The sequence below is a fragment of the Rhinopithecus bieti genome, unplaced genomic scaffold, assembly GCF_001698545.2.
Source record: "Rhinopithecus bieti isolate Rb0 unplaced genomic scaffold, ASM169854v2 scaffold_81617, whole genome shotgun sequence".
NCBI classification, from domain to species: domain Eukaryota; kingdom Metazoa; phylum Chordata; class Mammalia; order Primates; family Cercopithecidae; genus Rhinopithecus; species Rhinopithecus bieti.
Window position 1 is genome coordinate 1051959 of NW_016841754.1, and position 13507 is coordinate 1065465.

The following is a 13507-nucleotide window of genomic DNA, read 5'->3' on the forward strand; positions in this document are numbered from 1 at the left end:
AGGCTACAGTGAGCTGCTCTTGCCACTGCACTCCAGCCTAAATGACAGAGTGAGACCTTGTCTCAAACAATAAAATAAAATTAAAAATAAATAAGTAGAAATAAAAATAGATTTAAAATTAAATTTTTTAAATAGAAAATATTACGGTAATATAAGTTTAAAAAACAATAATATAGTCAACTTCATAACTATAATATTATAGTGTTCATATAGTATTTAGTAAAATATTTTAGATTTTGCAGTATTTTTTGAGTATTTTGGATATTGCAGATAGGATATTTATAGATAGGAATAGAAAATATTTAGAGTTTTTTTATTTCAGTGGAATTTTTTGCAAAGCTTAGGAAAACAGGGATATCTTTGTAGTGAAGTTTTATGTTAGTTTTATTATTGATTTGATGATCTGCTTTTAAGATTTGCTTTAAGAATTTTGTGTATTTCAGGCAACCTTTCAGGGCTTTAGGGAACCTAACCTAGTAAAGTAGTTCTGTAAGTTGAGGTTCCTCATTTCCTTATGACCACTAAGATGCACCTTTTCCTATTTTGGACTCTAATTCCGGCAGCTGTGTTTAAACCTCGTGGAGATTTACAGAAATACATCTTGCCATTCTGTGTTCATTTGCCAAATTCCATTTCTAGTTGGGATACAAGCAGTAAGCCATAACAGAGGCAGAAGACAAAGGTTTTTTTGTTTTTTTTTTTCTTTTCAACTTCATATTTTGCAAAATGCAGCATTTTCAGTTTATTCCAAAGAGTGGTTTTATGAAGAGTTTGGAAAAAGAAAAATTGATACAAATGTTATTTGTCTCTGGGCTATATCTTTTACTTTGTTAACAGGTAGTCACCCTATCTGATTTTTACTCTAATTGGCCAATGTGCAGCAGGATCAGTATATGAAGAGCTCAGTAGCAGGGTTCAAAGTCTTTGATTTTTACTAGCTGAGGGCATTAACTTACATAGGTCACTTAACCTTATCTGTTGTGGGTGAGTACACTGGGGCCCAGAAAGGTTATGTGACCTGACTAGCTTTTTAAAATCTAGGTTTTGAACTTGAGTATTCTCATTCAGACTCTTTATTAGCAGAAGAAAAAAGAAGACATAAGTAGGGCCTAGTTGGAAAGTGAAAGGAGACTGAATGAGGAGATGACCAGAGAAGAAAGGAATTACAGATGAAGTTGGGAGTTTGAGCAAGCTACTCAGTAGGGTCAAGAAGAGCCAAAAAGGCAGAGTTCTGGAGAGAGACAAATGGATCAAAGAGTGAGAATGTGTGAGTGAAAAATAAATGTAGACATGATGTTAGCTGGATGTTTCATACATACTACATAAACCAACAAAATCTTATTGTCACTGCTGATAATGATTCTTTACATTATTGCAAAATACAAAACTAAAATTTTTAAAATAATTTTCAAAGTTTTATCATAAATGAAGTGTTCAGCTTTAAAACTCATTAATTTTAAAATGGTTCCAAACACCAAAGTCTGAAATTTTATTCAGAGTGACTCAACTTCTAGGAGTTACCTTCACAAATGAAGTGTTTTTGCTGCTGTTGTTGTTGTTTTGTTACGGAGTCTCGCTCTGTTGCCAAGGCCGGAGTGCAGTGGCACCGTATCGGCTCACTGCAACCTCCATCTTCTGGGTTCAAGCAATTCTTCTGCCTCAGCCTCCCGAGTAGCTGAGATTACAGGCACCCACCACCACACCCAGCTAATTTTTTAATATTTTTAGTAGAGACGAGGTTTCACCTTGTTGGCCAGGCTGGTCTCAAACTCCTGATCTCAGGTGATCTGCCCGCCGCAGCCTCCCAAAGTGCTGGGATTACAGGCGTGAGCCACTGCGCCCAGCCCCCAAATGAAGTTTTAAGAAACAAATTGACAACTATGTATGGTATATAGAAGATACTAAGTAAATGTGTCTTGCAATTGCTGTTATTCATCTCCTTGATGAAACTAAAATATATCTTAGACTTAAAATTTGTAGCAGAAATGGTTTTAAAGTGTTTGAAATGGCTTATGTACCAAAGATCACCATTGTTGATGTTATACTTTGACCCCTTGTTAAGCCGAGTTGATGAACAGCCTTAATTTAATATATCTATTTTCTACTGTTCTAATGTATACATTTTGGTTTTGGGGTTATATAATAGAAAGCAAATGAAGATTTTCTTCTCTTTCTAAATATTTAAAAATTGATAAAATAACTTCTTAAAAGTCAAGAACTCTAAAGTTTGAACCTTTGAGATCTAGAAAAATTGATTTAAGGTGTTTGGAGACCTTTTATTAAATGGCTTTATTTTTTGTATTTTTCAATTTTCAGTTTAGGGGCTTCTACAAATCATTTCATCATTAAGAATGAATACAAATTACTTACAATAATATAAACCATGTGTCCTAATTTGTGCCAAGTATTTGTCAGAAGGTTGTTCTTTCAATATGTCAACGTTAGCAAACTTGACCTATGTAAGACTTCAGCACACCCTAGCAAGACATACTGAAACTGAGAAGATAGAAAGATAGGAATTAAATCCCATGGAAAGTCCATCTACTTATTGACTCAGCCACGTAACAACTATTGATAATGGTTTCTTTTATTTGTGTTTTTTTGAGACAGAGTCTTACTCTGTCACCCAGGCTGGAGTGCACCAGCACTATCTTGGCTCACTGCAACCTCCACCTCCTGGGTTCAAGCGATTTTCATTACTCAGCCTCCCAAGTAGCTGAGAATACAGGTGTACACCACTACACCTTGCTGATATTTATGTTTTCAGTTGAAACGGGGTTTCGCCCTGTTGGCTAGGCTGGTTTCAAAGACATCCCCCACCTTGGCCTTCCAAAGTGCTGGGATTACCGGTGTGAGACACCACGCCCAGCTGATTAATGGTTTCATTTTCTGTTTAGGAGAAAAGAAAAAATATTTACTGTATATCCTTGATAATGACTATATGTGTACAAGTTATACTTTATCTCAATTGTGAACATTGTAGCAGTATTCCTTTCTGACCGTACTTATTCAGATAACTGTATAAACTGTGGTAGCATTACTAGCTACCATCCTGCAGAGGTCACTGTAACTAAAGTCAGTCTTGATTTTTTTTTTTTTTTTTTTTTTTTTTTAAATATGGAGTCTAGCTCTGTCACCCAGGCTGGAGTGCAGTGGTGTGATCTCGGCTCACTGTAAGCTCCACCTCCCGGGTTGACACCATTCTGCCTCAGCCTCCCAAGTAAGTAGCTGGGACTACAGGTGCCCGCTACCACGCCCGGCTAATTTTTTTTTAATTTTTAGTAGACACGGGGTTTCACCGTGTTACCCAGGATGGTTTCGATCTCCTGACCTTGTGATCCGCCTGCCTCGGCCTCCCAAAGTGCTGGGATTACAGGCGTGAGCCAATGCACCTGGTCTAGTCTTGATTGCTATATAAAATGTTTTATGTAACTCCTTTAACCAAATAAGAAATACAAATACACTACTAATGTTTTTATTTGCATCAGAATCATCAAAACTATATTCTAACGAGTCATTTTGTATCTGCTGAAGATTTTATTGATTCAAACACATACACATATTATTAAAACCAAAATATATCAGTAAAATCCCTAAGAAGACGGATGCCATTCAACAGTTGTGAAAATTTGCAAGTGTGGCACCAAAACCTTAATTTTATATCTCTTAATATATAACAGGCAGAATTTTATGAGAATTTCATTTGCTAACTGAATACATCCTTCATGGATTCCTGGCCCAGTATCCATGTAGGGAATTTAGGGTATTTATTAACACTCTAAAATTGTACATAAACTTTAAAAAATTTTGTATATATGCATATGTGCGTTTTCGGGGGAAAGGTCTGTGATTTTAAACAGATTGTCAAGGAAGTCCCTGGCTTTAAAACTGGCAGATAGAGAGGAGTGGGGCAGGAAGAGACTAAGAACCTTTGGCCTATTTTGTGAGTAAAACATTATGCCTGTTATTTGGAGTGTGCACAATTACATTTGGAAAAGGGTTAATGCAGTGGGTGTTTTGCTCAGATCAGATACTCAAAAGATAATGAGGAAAAAATTCAGAAAGCCTAAAGAACTTGCCTCTGAGTCATAGCATTGAAGCGAAAGAACTTCTAATTGGGGAAAACTTGATAAGTTTAATGCCACTCCAAGATGGCCATATTACATATTCAAATCTAAGAAATCTTCATATACAGTGACAGAAATTAGGGTGAATAGGATTGGTTTAGGATAGAACTTCAACTGAGAATTAAGCCCTAAGCTTTAAGGCATATATTGTAATGAATTCATTTATTTCCTATGCAGCTAGAAGGTACTAGCTACGTACATTATTGGAAGAATTGCAATGTAGTCACTCATCATTTTCTGTGGAGCTTAATTCTCTTGTGGAATCATGATTGGGAAAGGCTGGTTTAGGAGGTTGGAGGGAAGGAAATATATGCAAGAGAAATGATTTGAACAACATAGAGATGGCAGTGCCCAAAACTGTGTAGAGAACAGTAGGGTAGGTTGCTAATTACAGCAGAGGACTCACATAGGAGTGATGTAAGGTAAAACAGAAAAGTATAGGCAAGGTAGAATTTTGGAGAGCTCTCAAGTATTAGGCTGAAAGGTAGTTCTTTGCCATTTAAGCCTAATTTTGGATTTAGGGGGTGGGTAGTATATATACCAGAAAACATGACTGTTAAATACAGCACTTAGGACCATAAAAAATGGTAGTCTAAGACTACAAGAAATATGTAAACACAAACAAGTGTAAAAAATGTGTTATCAGCCTATGCGCTATGAGATGCTTTTATGTCACATAGTTGAGAAATTCTTGTTTACTAAGATTGTGAAAAAGATTCTGTTAATTAAGTTGAAAAATATGTGGAAAATGTATTGGCCTTTACAGTTTTATTTGCTTTAATAGGACCTAAGAAAAGCTGGATTGCTGATTTTTGCTAATAAACAAGATGTTAAAGAATGCATGACTGTAGCAGAAATCTCCCAGTTTTTGAAGCTAACTTCTATTAAAGATCACCAGTGGCATATCCAGGCATGCTGTGCTCTAACTGGCGAGGGGTAAGAAGTCTTCCTCTTAGATGTTATCGAACTTATATTTTGCTTAGAAACATGTATATCTTCTTTAAACTCCTAAATATTTAAGGCTCTTGTGTACAAAACATCATAAGGGACAGACGTAAGCTGTAGTTCATGTCTATAATCAGAGACTTTTTAGGGTGGTTCTGTAAATAGTAAAACAACATAAACATAATACACATAAACCTACTGAACATGTAAGCATGTAGCTGTTAAAATTGCTGTAGGATCTCAGAGAAATGGGAGTATCAGTGACAGCTAGAGAAGTTAGGAAGTACATTTTACGATGATAGTGGAACTGAAGACCTGACACTTGCTGAGCATGTCCTGTGTCTGGAGTGCTTTCCAATATAGTGCTTCATTTAATCCCCATAACAGTCCTACAGAGTAATTGTTTGTAAGTGATATTTTATGCATAAAGAAGCTCAAATCAAAGATAATTTATGTCTGAGACTACTTTGGGGTTACTGACTGTTGAAACTGATGCACTTAAACAAAAGAAGGATTGAGGGAATTGGAGAGAGTGTAGCAATGATGGTCCTTGGTTCTGGAATGATAGGTGTTGGAAGAGAAGTGTGTGCCTAGAGTAGAAATTTGCCCTGTCTAGTGCCCACAGTTGAAAGTATTTCAAGAAGGAAGTGGTGTAGTCGGCATTGTCAAATCTGAGGTCAAGGACCAGGAGATGGAGGATGCCATTGAATTAACAACAAATGAGTACATTCATCCAGTTTGTCAGAACAAATTCTGTGCATTGGGAGAGTGGGCATGAGGTAAGTGTAGTTTAAAGAGGAGGTATATTTTAGGAAGCAAAAATAGCTTTGTAAACTCTTGAATGTGGCAGATGAAATAGAGGAGGTTGGAAATAGGATAAAAAGGCAAAAGACGGATCAAAATAAAGTACAATTTTTGTTATTGTTTTTCCAAAATATGGTGGATCTGTATATACAGTCATGCACCCTATAATGATGTTTTCGTCAGTGATAGACCACATATATGACGGTGGTCCCTTAAAATTAAAATACTGTATGTTTACAATAACCTGTTCTATTTTTAGATATGTTTCAGTACAAAAGTTCTTACTATTGGGTTATGGTCATCTGCAGAATTTAGTACAGTAACATGCTATGTAGGTGTGTAGCCTGGGAGCACCAGACTGTATAGCACGGAGCCTAGGTGCATACTAGGCTGTACCATCTAGGTTTGTGTAAGTACACTCTGTGATATTCACACAGTGATGAAATCACCTGACACATTTCTCAGAATGTATCCCTGTCATTAAATGATGCATGATTGCATTTAAAAGCAGAGGAAAAAAGAAATAAGCTGTAAAGGATTCTAAATAGAGGTCTTAAGTTTGGGGTTCTTGAGGTTTTAGAAAAGGACAAAAGCGTGGGGTATAGACGAATTAGCTCAAGTGGGAGAAATTGTTTTCCTTTCAAGACCACGATGAAGGGTAAACCAAATATAATGAATTATTGAAGCCAAATCTTAATAGAAGGCATTATTATCAACATTTGGAAGAGCATAATTAGAACCTTAAAAAAGGTTTTTTAATTAAAAAAAAAACCTGTTCATTAAAAAAATCACAGATAATACCAATTATCCAAGTATTCATTTAAGTAAAAATATGTTAAATATTTGTCAAATAGTTTAATATATATATCTTTGTCAAGCAAAAGCATGGATTTATAATATTTGGCAATAAAGACAAGTCATCTAGGATTGACATAGATTTAATTTATGTACTTTGATAATTGTATGGAAAATGTATCATTGGTATCAACTCAATTTCATTTTAAAAAGAGATAAAACAATTTTGTTTTCAAAATAGGAAGGTAGTAGATGAGTTTGGTTTTGAGAGAAATGTTCCGTTTTTCTTTTATAGTTCAGCTGCCTTGATCTAAATTATTGGTTTTAGTATGCATTAGCATTTTGATTCAGTGGATTGGAGATCACAAACTTCGGTGTGTGACTTCATTTGACTCCCACTTTTCCCATTTGCTAACATTGCCAACCCTGGATTTCCTCTGTAACATTGGAAGGATTCTGATCTCAGTGTTGTAAAGATTAATTAAGAGAATGGATGTTAAGTCAGTTTCTAGTTTGCTATTAGGTAACTACTGTTCATTTATCAGTTTGGAGTTAAACAATCTCTTCATCTATTATTTTTATGTACTATTTCCTGTCAGTAGTTTAAAAGTAACATCTAGTCACAGGAGAAAAGTGTGGGACAACCACCCCAAAACAACCATTTATCTACCTCATTGCTGTCTTTTTTCTATTTGTGTCTTCTTTTACATTATTAGACTCATACTTAACAAAAATCTGAATTGAAAAAAATTTAATATTGTAACATAGTTTTTTATGTCTACAAAAGCTTGTCATAGATAATAGTTAATACTTATTAACAGTTCTTCATTTTATTGTAACTTAATGTGTACAACCATTTCTCTTTCGCTGAACTTTTAGTTTCTTTTACCAGAATGAACATCCTTTTCTGTATTTTGGGTTATGTTCAATTACCAGTTGTTCAGTGATAACTGATGTTACCAATATGAAATTTTATTGCCTTCAAAAGTTTTATATACTTACATTTTATAATATTTATGTACCATTATGTGTATACTTTGTTTTAATAACTACAAAATATATATTTTGTTTAATATTCTGCCATTTGTCATTTATATCATGAGCATTTTATCCTATTATAAAATGGTTTTATTTCCTCCATTTCCTGATGATGAGAATTATGAAATCATTTTGAAAGGAAAATTTTAAATATTTCATCATACAAATGTCTTGTAATTAATTTTTTTCTGTATTTCTAGACAAATTATTTTCCTATTAAAAGTACTTTAATGAACAGTTTTGTATGTAAGTCTATGTTTACGTCTGATTTTCTTTTTTAGGATACATTTCTGGAAGTAGAAAAAGATGCAGAGTATTGATATTTTAAATATTTTGATACATATTGCCAGATATATTTTTGACATATGTTGCTTTCTGTGGGCACTCATTGTATAATTACAAAGCTTTTTAAAAGTGTCAGACAGCATTCTGGGGACTAGAGATATAACGGAACCAAAAGAGCACAGATGTATTAGCTGGGCGTGGTGGCACATGCCTTTACTCCCCGCTACTGGGGGGCTGAGGTGGGGAGATCGCTTGAGCCCAGAGGTCATGGCTGCCATTGATTGTGCCATTGCAATCCAGCCTGGGTGACAGAGGGAGATCCTGTCTTAAAAAGAGGAAAGACAAAAAAAGCACAGGTGTATTACGTATGAGAATATGGCTTCACTGCAGCAGCCCAAGCACTGAATATTACTGATTTTAAATCTTTGTTATTTAGCTAAATGAAAATACTGCCTTTTAGTTTGCTGTTCGTAGCTTCTTAGTTCAGAATTTAATCAAATGATTTTGTTTTCTTTATAGATTGTGCCAAGGACTTGAATGGATGATGTCACGACTTAAGATTAGATGATCTCTACTGACCTCTTCTCATAGACTTTGTATAAATGAAGTGCTGGACTTTACCTGAAAGCTGCAAAAATTAATGGTTTAGATATATTTATAATAAACTGATTTAAACTTTTTCTATAAGAAGAAAAATTAAGACCACTTATTTGAAAACAAAGATGACGTCTCACCTTCCAATTTACTTTCTTATTAGTTTTTTCCAAAGTAAGTTATTAAAGCTGTGATTGACATTTTTCTCATAATGAATCCTCTCAGGACATTGTGTAGCCTGTGGTAAGTACAAAGGGAGAGGAAGACATTTTGAATTTTAAGAGCTTTATTATCAGTATAACCCTCCCTAGTTGAATGTTGTTTTCTTCTTGTTCCATTAAGTCAAAATACAAATCAGCACAGATATTCAGTTTCCAATATTTTAAAATGTAATGTTACTTATGAAAAGTATTTTGCTTAAGGTTGTGTGTGTGTATTGTGTATATACCTCAAGTTCAAGTTAATGGCATTGATTTATGTTCCAGAGAAAAATAACACAAATATTAATAATATCCTTCATTATAACCATAATGAGATAAGTATTGGCATTGGTGTTCAGTGCCATTTTATACTTTCTCTCTATGTTCTCTGTATTGTACTAACCAACCTCCCAAATCATTGAGCTGCTTGTTTAAAAAAAAAAGGAAAAGGAAAAAGCATGACATTGCATATTGATTTTTTGTTGTTGACCAAAATCACAAACATGGAAACACATAATTCAACAGAGTGGGATAGCTATCAGATTCTTAGCTTAGTATTACTAATGGGCAGGATTGTACAATGAGCAACTATCAGATTATTCCTTTCAGTGGTTCTTATGACATCTAAATTACTGAATAAATTATTAATCCATTAATCAGTGAGTCAAATTATGATTAAAATTATCAAATGAATGCTCAGCATTCATTGAAAAATGTTGTGTGAAACGTGTCTACCCAGAAAAGTAATATTCTATAAATACTATTAAACAACTTAGCTATATTATTTTTAAGCATTAAATTATACGTCAAGGAGTTAAAGTGAATTTCAGAGTAAAAGTAAGGCATGTTTCTGAGCAACACTGATAATTTCTTAATTTGCCAATTTCTTTCTTATTTTGGTACTTGGAATATAGTGTGAGATTTTTTATTTCTAAGTTTTGTTGTATTATCTATTACATAAATGCCTTGACAATTATAAACTGCAAGTGTTTTTTGAATGATTTTAAGAATTTGGCTTAAAAATTGATTGCTACAATGTATTATTTGTACTAAGAAGTAACTTGACCCAAAACACCCTGTATGTTTGCTTAGGGTATTTTTTCCATGTCTGAAAGTTAAAGGTATTCCTGTCACAACTGTAAACAAACTTATCCTAAATGTGTTAAAACATATTCTGGGGTACTCTATGTATCTTTCATGCCTTGAAAATCTGAAGGTTAATCCAAACTCACATGTTTTAGCATATTTAAGAAAAAAAAAAAAACTACTTTTAATATCAGCCTTTTAAGTTTCATGAAGATTTTGGTGAGGAATAATAGTATATACTTTAAATATTGACAAAACTTTGAAAGTTTTCTTTCTTTAAAATGGGAAATACTCAATATCTAAATCCAGGTCAGGCATGGGAGCTCAGTATTTAACATTGAATGTTTTGTGTTTTATATTTATAATGTTCAAAATGGAAGCATAACATTTAATCTTTGTCCACATGGTTTTACAAAAGTAAATCTTAAATTACTAAGCTTTTCTCATATGTTCTCATACTTTTTCAAATCATTATAAAGAATTACTTGTTATCTATTAAAAATCCCCTTCACTCAAATCTGTATTACAGTTTCACCAGACAAATATTCTGTGATGTAGCCCAGCAAATCCACACCTTTTGTCCTTTTTAATTTTTAATTTGAATAATCATGTGCTTAGTCCCTTGGATTACTGCCACATCAGTTTAACACAGTATCAGCACATTACCTTGTCATCAAGATGTTGGCTCAGATTTATTCTTAATTGGATGTTTAAAGCATGCACTACCTTGTTACAGTTGGTTTAGTGGATTATTGACTTGACGTCATGAGAAGATGTGTAATTTTATACTACATTTATAAAACATGATTTTGTTTTCTACCCTTCAAGGTAAACATTAAAATAAGGTGGTATTTGTGTACTTGTACATAAAACCAAAATTATAGTTGGGAAAAAATAAATTTATATATGAAAATGTCAAAATCATTTTAACAGTATTATTTTCAAATAAGATGGAGAGGCTGGTGAAAAGTCATATTGGCAATTTGTATGTAGTTTAAGTGGAATTAAGCAAAGGGAGATGCTTTTGGGTTTTCAGTATGCCACTTTTGAGTGAAAACATCTCATGGAGTCATTGTGTTCAGCTCTGAGAAGAACAAAGATTCATACTTCTGTACTTGTGGTTGGATTTAAATATCCTGTTTTTGATACTAATTTTGAAAGTCATTTAACTTCTTTTGATATCTGGGCAAAAGTAACCATATGCTATAAGCATTTGAATATGTTTAATTTTGTCATAATAGCATCTGTGAAAGTATTTCTTGCGCATTATATAGAGGGTTCTTGTTTGAAGTTTTCGGTTCTCTTTTATCTTCCCAGTACATCTTGGTCCTTATAAATGGGCAAAGCATACAATGAAGGCAGGTGGCTTAGGGGTTATAGTGGGGAAGTGGATAGGGGATTCATTTTCTTATATGACATTTTGCCTTAAGAATATAAAAGTGTTTTAGCACTGCTGGCTGGCATTTTTAATATAGTTAGTGAAAATGACTTTAGAAGCACGGGATGAAATAGAGGGAAGAAGAGTTTTATTTTCTGGCCTTTAAAAGTGCCTAGGTCATTTGAGACCTAGAGAAGTGCACAGAGCTTGAGCAAAGGCATGAAGTCCCTGACATTCTTTTCCTTTTTGTCTCAGTATATAGTATTAAGATGCCTAGAAACATGACTCTATTGTCCCCTCTTGCATAGGCACTTTATGTTTCTTGCTGTCACTACAGCAACCACATACAGTACAGACAACCTCAAAACCTGTTTATATTAGTGTAAATAGAAAAACTATAGACAACTTTCTAGATTTCTCTGCAGGCATTTTTGGGAATGTATGTATAATAGGCTCTGCTTTGTATACAGGAGATAGTACCACATCATCGGTTATCTCCAAACTCCAATCTTCCCTCAATTGCCCGGTTGTATCTTGTCATCAATCCCTTTTTCAAGGCTGGGGAGAGACAAGTTTCTCCATGTAACTTTGACCCCTCCCACTCTCCAAATGTAATCTGGATCTCCTTGCTTTCAAGATCAGCTTCCCCATAGCTCAGGTATCCCCTTCTCTCCTGTGTCTTCATTTACTATCAGTGAAGATACCTCTGTCCTGGAGGTTACTTTAAACTTTCTCTGTAACCATTGTTATAGGCAGTGGTTTCCAAACCAGTAGTTTCTATGCAGCTTTTCTAGTTCCTTGCTATCTTCTCACCACTGACTTGAGGTAGTGATTTGGACTTTGCTCATTAGAGAGCATTATCAGAGATGTGGAGTCCATCAGAAGACCAGCTTGCAGTGTGAATAGCATATAGATGCCAGTATTATAATTCTTTATATTTAACATTTTCATGCTTCTTAATTTAACTTCACATGTTGGGAAGTAGATTCAGAAACTTAGGAGAAATACCCAGACTGTGCCACTTCCTTGAGCTACTAGTTAGGCATGGGCGGGATGAAGTTTTATGTGTATTATCTTCCCACTACCAAGAATGGTTATGTTTCACAGAATACCAGTTCAGTTTGAGTTGGAAAAAGATGCCAAGCCAAATTTATATGTAGCCTATAACCTAAGGGCATTCTTGAAGCTATTGCCCACATCCCATTTTTTTCTTCATGTTTACTTACAAAACAGAGATAAACATTAGATGTCTAAAGGAGTTAGTAATGAAAAGCCTATCCTTACAAAATAAACCTGTTTAAATGGGCTTTAAAAGACATCAAAATAATCACTTGTCATGCATTGACTGTAAATGCAGATAAAGAAATATGTCTTTAAAGCTCCACTTACACAAAAATAAAACTTCTATATCATGTTCCCTCAAAGAACGTATGATAGTTTATTTTAAGACCATGATAATAGAGTAAAAAGGAAAGAAAGCCAGAAATTAGGATTTTGGATGCTAAAAAGTAACTTTCTAGTTAACCCTCAAGCCCTGTCAAATTGGGAAGAAATGTTCCAGGATACACTTGGATTAGTTATGCAGTATTTCTTATCAGTTGTCTAGCCCTTGTGTATTGTTCTGAAAACTAAAGTTTAAATCTTTATGCTGTTACCTGCTAGATATCCCGTTCTTTGGTAAAAATTCCCATAGTCTATACTCGAGAAGTGCCTAAAAATGAATTTGTGTTGATTTTAAGCCCATCGAATAAATTATATATATTTTCTATGGTATCGTATGTGCTTGTCTTAACTGATGACACAGCCTAGAGGGTTCCTGTCACAATTTGTGCTTAATTTGAATAAAAAGTCTTTTTTTCTTTTTCTATTTTATTTATTTATTTATTTATTTTTGAGACAGAGTCTTGCTCTGTCACCCATGCTGGACTGCAGTGGCATGATCTCGGTTCACTGCAACCTTCACCTCCCCGGTTCACGCCGTTCTCCTGCCTCAGCCTCCCAAGTAGCTGGGACCACAGGCGCCCACCACCACACCCAGCTAATTTTTTGTATTTTTAGTAGAGACGAGGTTTCACCATGTTAGCCAGGATGGTCTCGATCTCCTGAACTCGTGATCCGCCTGCCTTGGCCTCCCAAAGTGCTGGGATTACAGGCGTGAACCACTGCGCCTGGCCTGAATAAAAAGTCTTGAAATTGAAGACACTCACCTAACCCTCAACAAACCAGGATGTAATGAAGCACAAGCCACACCATTT

General features: G+C 34.6%; 1 protein-coding gene across 1 annotated transcript in view; it reads left to right on the forward strand.

Annotated features, from left to right (window-relative positions):
• Positions 1 to 13020, forward strand: part of ARL5A (ARF like GTPase 5A) — a 28188-nt gene extending 15168 nt beyond the window's left edge. Inside the window, exons 5-6 of the mRNA XM_017866075.1 lie at positions 4912 to 5063; positions 8514 to 13020. Of these exons, the coding sequence (XP_017721564.1) occupies positions 4912 to 5063; positions 8514 to 8562 (201 nt within the window). The 3' untranslated portion in view covers positions 8563 to 13020. The remainder of the gene's footprint in view (positions 1 to 4911; positions 5064 to 8513) is intronic.
• Positions 13021 to 13507: the final 487 nt, after the last annotated feature.